The 8,658-nt window shown below is 43.2% G+C and overlaps 1 protein-coding gene across 1 annotated transcript; it reads right to left on the bottom strand.

The window, feature by feature from the left end:
* Positions 1–8,386, bottom strand: T265_06781 (hypothetical protein; the record flags this gene model as incomplete). The annotated part of the gene is made up of 6 exons (XM_009172134.1): positions 1–403; positions 880–1,261; positions 2,327–2,507; positions 5,888–6,104; positions 8,170–8,264; positions 8,299–8,386. 6 exons carry the CDS (start codon positions 8,384–8,386, stop codon positions 221–223), a joined length of 1,146 nt encoding a protein of 381 aa, XP_009170398.1.
* Positions 8,387–8,658: the final 272 nt, after the last annotated feature.

The following is an 8,658-nucleotide window of genomic DNA, read 5'->3' as shown; positions in this document are numbered from 1 at the left end:
ATAGGTGCAAACTGTTATTTTATTCAATAGAAAATGTCTGAGTTGATGTATGGATAGACTAGTGCACGAAATAGATCAAGATAACAAAGTTCTGCACACTAAAAATTGCAATGTCTGTTTGAAAGAGTAAAACGCCCTGAAGGAACGTGTTCACAGCCTTCATAAAAGTATTGAGGACGAGTGAGAGAGTATGCTTTCAAAACCTGACGGAATATTCTTCTTAATACGTCATAAATGGTCTCAGTAGTTCAATGTTATCGTAATCATGCTTTGGAAAGGGATAGCCAGGGGGAGGGCGACAGTCACCAATCGCCAGTCGGTAATTCGTCAAGCCGATAATACCATGGTAGTGAACCAGTGCCGCGGCCACGACAAAGACGTGGAAAATTTGATGACTTTGGAACTAGTAAGGGAAGGAAACAAAAAGTGCGTCGTATTAGTAGGATATTACCACATGCAAAGACACTACAGTAACACTGAGAGGTACATCAAACAGATAATGATATCCACCTTGAGAAAATGGCATCCGAAAGGTCAACGAAATGCTACGTGCTGACAAATGGTTTCTCTTGTGTAAGACAACTGTAATTTAAATGATTTCATGTTGCCTGAAACTTCCTAAGCCAATTCCGAGCAACGGGTAGCCTAACTGGCCTCCAATCAACAATGTACTATCCAAGCACGATCGGGAGAACGAAAGACAAACTTATAAATAAAATAGATGTCTCAAAAAATACCAGGCAAAAAGTAGAACAGAAGATGGTGAATCGGCATATGGGTGTGGTCGGAGCAAACAAATCATAATGGCTCTTGTCTACGTTTGCTGAAGAACAACGATGTGAGAAAAACAAACAAGTAATACCGGCAAGCAATACTTACCCAAATATCGAAACGCCCAGGAAAAATACGTTCAGGAACCCGTACAGCATAAATAGATGCACCAGTGATGTAGAGAACAGCCATTAGGAACAACCAACCAAGAGAACCATGTTGCACAGAAGGCCAGAATCCGTTTGTGATTGTAACATGCACACATGGAATAACTCCAGAAAGACCAAGAGCAATGAAAACAAGCGCACGTAAAGGACGGTAAGACGGTGAGGCGAATGTGTTTGACATGGACACTGCAATGGCTCCTGATCCAAGCGCGAATATCAGTGCCAAATAGAACAGTTTCAACCAAAGGACGCAATAAAACGAGTAGTAGAGGTAGGGCACGAAAGAACCCATGGTTAGAAAGGCGATTCCGCAATAATCCAATCTATAGGGACGGAAAAGAACAGCAGTAGTTGGCAGTTGAGGGAGTGAAACATAGCGCTGATGTATTAACGTTCTGTACATGCTGGCCTTGCAGATGCAGTTTATGTTCCACCTGCTTATAAAAACTAAAACTAGAGCTGCGTCACGATTTGCATAGATTTTGTCACTAGTTACCGCTTATTTGGCAATCTAAGCCCACTGATTGGTGCCAGAGGCATTAGCTTAGAAGCAAAGTATTGGAACATAAGTATATTCGCGAAACCTTCCAAAACACAAGGTGATTCCGAAAGCATTAGCAACTGCAGTTCCAGTGACCTTTTTAATAAGTTAATCGCAAGTACACTGACCTCTCACCATTGGTTAACGACCTCAAGATAGAACAATGTTGGCCTTCGTATTCACTTCAATTCTTAGGATACTGTCATGAAAAAATGCGCTGCGCGCTGAGGACTTCAAAAGACTTTCAACGTTTGACCATCGATGCCTTCGAAGCACGGAGTATGGTAGGAACATCGGATTAGTGATGCTGAAGTACATCGAATGGTTCTCGGAAGAAATAACTCGCCCACAATAGATGTACTGATCACATTTTATAAGTTGCGCTGGCTTGGCCACATCCTCCGTATGCCAGTAGACTAAATTTCTCGAAAGGCGCTTTTCGGACAACCATGTGAAGGGTGGGAACGAGTCAGGCAAAGTCAAACAATGACTTGTTAGCGAAATATGAAAGCCACTAACAGCAAACTCAGTTGAGCTGGTCACTGCCGTCTCCCTAGATGGGGACCCCGACGGTTAGAGACATTGTCATACATGGCCCAGTCGCACCCTAAATGGCGCATGTGCATTCAAGCTATTGCCTTCAATGCACAGCTCCCCACCCAATCTCCCCAATTAAAAGCCCACAGACAACCAAGTATTTACGTACCGATTATATCAGCCACTACCTCCAATGCGCAGCTACCTAACCCACTATGATGCGGATCAATTAATGGGGCAATGATACCTACAACGGCAGTAAGGAGAACACAGGTCAAAAAGCAACAGAACTAACAATATACTGACTCACTTATTCAAAATACGGCTGATGCTCTCGGAGTGACAGAGGACGGTATGAAATAGGCAAGAAAAGCCAAGACATAAAATAGCTCCGAAGAAAAATCCGGAAAATATGAGTTTTTCTTGCCATTGTATCAGCGCGCTCGGTTGAAGGAGGATAAAAGTAGAAATAGCGATGAATCCCGCACAGCCTGAAACCAATCAGATAAGCATATATTTGTTAGAATATGGAGGAATTCCGGAGGTGTTCACATACTCTTGGATGTAACAGGAAGGACTGAAACTGATTAAACGACTTTCAGCTGTTAAAATACCCTTTGTCAGTGGGTTGCTGTGAATATTTGCCCGAAGTCCCATTTATGTGCACAGTGTACTGCTAACCGATTCAACTTCAACTCCCGTCGCAGTCAACTCGATACTGAGGACAATTATCCCTCCTACGGTGCATTGGTATAACGCATTGGTATAACGAATCTACTTAAGGAGAGTAGTGAATACACAAATGGAGAACAAAAATCATACTGATACTGCGCTGCCATAAAAACCATTTGCTTTTTTCATTAACCACAGATAATCAAAAAATATCACCAGGTCATCAGGGCTCACACCCTCGTGTCCTAGCGCTTCTCCTGTGGATCCACATCAGCCCTGCCCTCGGGAGCCATTCGGAGGGATAGTAATCAATAACCCGGATTTCAACGACCACATCTGACATTTTCCTAACTGACGGAATGCCAACCCTACGAAGCACCACATCTGGATGGATAAATGTGATCAAAATCCAGCACGTGTTTGCGGACGACGCAGTAGCTGAGCACTTAACTGTTATCATGCGACAATCAGTGAGGAAAAACGAACGTCAATCCACGCTGAAAAACCTGGTAGTTACTGTACAGCTGTTTCATCATGAGATACACACAGCTGATGATTCCCAATACGGATGAAACAGTCTGAAGTGCGAGTTAATCACACTGCTGATCAGCTGCAAGTGGCCGAACGATTAAGTGTTCAATGTACTAACCGGGAGGTCGCAGGTTCGAGACTATCTGTGATTTCATGGTACACTGACGATTAGTCCCAATAAGGATGAGGCGGTCGTATAATGCTATTCTGCTTCTCGGCATAGATTGGCTTCATTTACGAGACGAAGACTACTAAATATCCTCACATTTCCAAGAAAAGAAAAATCAATCCTGTGGATAGTTTCGCTAGCCACCACGTACGATTGCATAAACCTCCGCCATCTCTGGTGCATTAAAAATAATTCATCAATGTGGTAGAATGCATTTCTCATTGTTCACGCAGCCCTCCGACCGCGTTTGTACTCAGATACCTCAGCCACCCTAGTAACACTGCTGATAATGCACTATAACCGAATAAAACCAACAACACCCCCGAGCAGTCAACCAATTCTACCACTCGGTCCCACCTGCTTGTTATACGCACAAAAATGATAGCACTATCAGGCGATGTCGATGGCATCGAAGTGTGTTCATCCTGGTGGAGAAAATGCAACCTAAATGAAACTGTCCCCTGGCAAATCGAATGCCCCACCAATCATGTTACTCTTTGATTCTCCTTAAAAGTTGTGACAGGTGTCTGTTCGAAGAGCGGCACTCGACGAACTTGGTCACTTGATGTGACCAAAGATTATGGCCCGTGGTTATCTCATTCACATAGATATATCAGCTTTTGTTACCAGTTCCCCCCCCCTTTATCCTTACTTGAAATATTCCCAAACCAGTACCAAAGAATCCCTGAAAAACACTGAGATATTCTTCATACGTGTGATTCTAAGGAAACTACACAAACGACCCCGTATAAATATAATATTAAACAGCGTCTAAAAATAGCCAATAACTTCCACGCTCATTGCGAGCCAAAAAAAGTCTCTCCAAGGTTTGAATTTTGTGGACTCCGTTGAATAAACGATCCATCCATGATTGCGTAAGCGATGCAGGCCATTTTGTACTTTTGACAAACATAAAAAATGGGCAAAAAGCATAGTACATCTTGTGGCACTGTATGCTAAGTGTGTAACTATCCAATGGAATAATTATCTTCAATTGTAGTGTTCTTAATTGCTTAGAATTTCGTCAAAACAGGAGTGAAAAACCGAAACCTTATCAAACACCGCAGCTACAGATAGCAACCATTCCATCAGAAATTTTAACACCGTACCTAACAGTAGAAAGTACGTCTTCCACAATCTACATAGAATTAATTTGATAAGCACGTTTTACTTGGAACCACTTGAAATCTCTAGCACACGGAAGTCATTATTCACCAGTGTCGAGAATACCGTCGTTTTTGGCTAACATCCTCGCCACCATTTGATAATTCCTAATTACAGTTTGAAGTTGTTTATCACTCCATCTAATTTATTGTGCAGTAATTTCATTGAACTTCACTGCAACGAAGATATCGTTCCATGAAAATACGGACAGCCGATGGGGCTACCACAAATCTCGTTCATAACTACATCAGGATCAGTCCTCTCTGGAGTGCAGCTGATTGTGTTTGGTTGGAAAAGTCGGACAAGGGAATTGTGCAGAAAAATTCCCCAAACATGGTTTCACATACCGACCATAATTTGTGCGCATCCGGAACAATCGATTTTAGCTCTAAAAGCCAATGACTAGAACGATCCACACAACTTGTTTTAGTACCACAGAGAATTGCCCACGATGAAAGTACGAGTAAAAAAGAGGTGATGATGGTTGATTTCTTGAGAGGAATGACTCTAATGCATAGTACACATAAATCCTCAACTTCACGGAGGAAGCAATCAATTAACTGATTCAGTGAATCAATCTTATCAAGCGGCCTTCACTGGGTACGTACCTGATGTCGCTGAAACTAACGTGAGCGGAAGGGACAGAATTGTTATCACGTACTTATACTGGAATATCTCTGACTACTGACCATTTCCAGGTTTACGAGTAGGCGGTTCAACCACACTATACACACGTAGCACATTTTGGATGTTCAATGCGAGGCCAATGAGAACCAACCTAAGTATTGATCAGTATCTAAATCTTCAACAAAGAATCATATGCAGCCGCGTCAAACGCGTTCGCATAGCCTCTGTGAGTGATTGTATGCGGTAGACAAATAACTACCATTGCAAGTACACTAATCACATGACATCCAGGCTTCTTGTGTTACTTGTTGACAGATTCAAGTACACCACTTAGAAGCAAGACCGCTCATATCTACTGCACTCTGTCGAGTACACGAGCGGTCACAGCAGCCTTCAACAGATTCGCCACAATACTTATAAGGATTTGATTGTATGCAATAGAGCTCTCATCCTGTTAGTGAAGCCAATCTACGCTGGAAAGCCTACAGGCATTGCACAGTTGTTTCATTCTTGTTGGAAATCCTCAGTAGTGTGCATCACAGAGTTTTGAACTCGCGATCTTCCGGCCAGCGATTAAACGCTTAACGGTTTGCCATGAGCGGCTGAACAGCAGTGTGATTAGCTTTCAATTACCGGACGAGACCTATACTGAGCATTACCACATCTCCTCATTTCACCATCGACACGATGAAAAAGGAACAGGCGTACCTAGCAAATGAGTCCATATGTTGCCGGTTTCGGTATGCACCCGGAAAATTGAAGCGAAACAAGCCCACACAGTGTACAGCTGTGGTCGGTGTCCACGAAGCAACATCTCATTGTCCTTTAGCCAAGTCGGTAAACGCTGGAAGTGGACGACCTGCCAACCACGCATCCAGATCTGTCGAGCGTATTCCTCAGCGCTTTGCGCCAGTGTGTGCATGAGCTGTGGGAGAATCATCCAAAACACAACCACATTTATTCCATGAGCATGCAAATTAGAAAGAGAATAGTATGGAAGGTTATGAGAAGTGTTGCAGCTTTATGTTATGATAGGTTCGATATTAAGGTTGACACCGCAAAAATGAGTAATAATATATCATTGAATAAATCACAGTAACATCCTAGTATGCCTCACGTCAAATAAATTTCAGCTGTGGCACCTTTTTGGTACATAGGTTCCGCCTAACCTAAAAATGCAAGATGGATGACATGCCCAAACTCACACAGGAGCTACCGAAAAGCCAGAGCTGCTCACGAACTATTGAGATACCAGTCAGTTGCTCGTACGTTTTTCGAGCTCTCTACCTTTTTTTAAACGGGTCATAAAACGATTATGAAAGTCCGGGAGCACGCCTACCAAATGAGGACTACTAAGTCCCCTGAGGCAAACCAACAAACAATACATTTCGGATATCGTTCTTGGAGGTAGGTGCATAGCACAACAGTCAATAAGTAAACAGATGCACAATGAGACAGTCTGAGTAAACTTGATTCGTGAGGAATTGAGTCAGGAGAACCAAAAAGTAGACATTGTTTGTTGTTTTAACGCGTGCGAAACAACGAAGTTCGCGATTGTAGTGAGCAAGCAAGACCAGCGATAGTCCACAAACTGAACGATCACTCATCGGCCTGATGATCGATGAATTTAACTGAACGATAAGGAACACGAAGTTACGAAGAAGTTATATACACAATGGTTATAAATATGCATTTTCTTCCCAACCAGCCGGTTATTCGGAACAGTTGTGTTATTTGTCGATCTTGATGAGGACCAATCCAATAAACTGTTGTTTGGTGTGTTTGCCGTTTCGCTACCAATCGAGGAGACATCGGGATTACGCTGTTGGATGACATTACTAGGACTAGTTCCCATATGGTAATACGCCATCTTTGCATCACTGATCAGTACTTGCACTGATAAACGATGCCATTCAGATCCACCTCACGGATGTAAAAGCAGTATGTGTATAGCCACTCATTAAGCGCCATCTACCTAATCCGACCATCATATTACGATGCTCGCGCTAGAATGGAATGTCAAAAGTGTTGTTACAGGTATTGCGAATGCTGTGGTGGCTCATGAGAAGGAACTACAAAGCAGCTACATAAAACCGTCCGAGATAACGGGGTAAAGTAACTCATGTCACTTTGAGTGTGCGATGGATTGCACCGCTGTCGACCACATAAGAACTTCGTTCACGGCCAGACTAGAAGTCGGTCCCAATAGCCCTGGTGTAGTAGACTTTGATGGTCCTCGTTGTAAAGCCATGATGTTTGAATGACTAGGCCAAGGGTAGCATCGCAGTCTCGGGTTTATCACAGGAAAAACTGTGTGGCTTATTTTGTTTTTTAGTATGAGAAGATGAAAATATGTCAAACCGGCCACTTGGGGTCATAGTTTTAGCGAGCTAACAGACCGAAACACAAAGTTAGTGGACCAAACATGACAAGAATAATCGAACGCACATATCCTTCAGCACGCTTAAGCCGGATCTCATCTCATCTGATATCCTGAGTCCAAGGACAGTCTGCGGAAAATGAAGAGACCAGATGACGAGTTGAATCCACGCTAACAAGCAGTATGATCTCAATTAGTTACGGATTACACGAGATAAAGCGGCTGTGCATGTTCTGCATTTTCGTCACACCGGTGCAGCATGACAAGATAACAATAATATAAATAAATAATCGTTCATTTGTAACACCCTTTCGGCACATAGCTGCAGGACAGCATTCTCGGGGTCGAACGTGGGTCGAATCCATGTGCGTGAAATTGTGCAAAAGATTAAGATGTGGGCTGACGAAGAGTGATTCCAGCTAGCCCTTAGCGTCACTTTGACCTTGTTGCCTCCTACTAAGGATTCTACAATGGAATGAGTTAATTTTGCTCCAAGAGCAGGAGCTTGGTTGGCAGAAGACACGTTTTCAAGAGTATGGAAAACTAACAAAAAATACTCCATGCTGTTTCGGTATAACTAAAATTACAACCAATGATCCAAAAAACTTACGTGTGTGAAATCTTTGACACGTTGGTAATTAACACAGTGTACCTTCGAGTTCTCATCCTCGACTAGCTGCATGTCCTGTGATCCCCCGACAGTTTCTAGACAAGTAAACCGAAGTGGGATTCAACCAACCTGTGTTTGGCTCGACCAATGATGTTGGTGGACAGCTGAAAAACGTCCCCCGAACTGTGACCTCCAGCTCATCCTCACCCGCGGCCATTACAACTGTACGCCGTGGCTAAAGTTAGTAAAAGCGATATCTCAGGAGTCTGAAACCTAAAACGATGAGTGAGTTCCATGACTCACGTCCCAACGATAGAAAAAGACATTCACATCACCAACCGATTGAACATAGCGTAACGGCGGGTACTACTGATGAGGCATGCGAGTAGCGTGTGGCTCTTTCGTGACTCCGCCTCGAGTCAAATGGAAGGTGCGCCCCATGAGGTTTATTACGGAACTCGTGGAACTGCTTTACAGCGTTCGTTTACA

The sequence above is a fragment of the Opisthorchis viverrini genome (genome assembly GCF_000715545.1).
Source record: "Opisthorchis viverrini unplaced genomic scaffold opera_v5_145, whole genome shotgun sequence".
Lineage (NCBI taxonomy): Eukaryota > Metazoa > Platyhelminthes > Trematoda > Opisthorchiida > Opisthorchiidae > Opisthorchis > Opisthorchis viverrini.
This window is presented reverse-complemented; position numbering and strand designations above follow the sequence as displayed.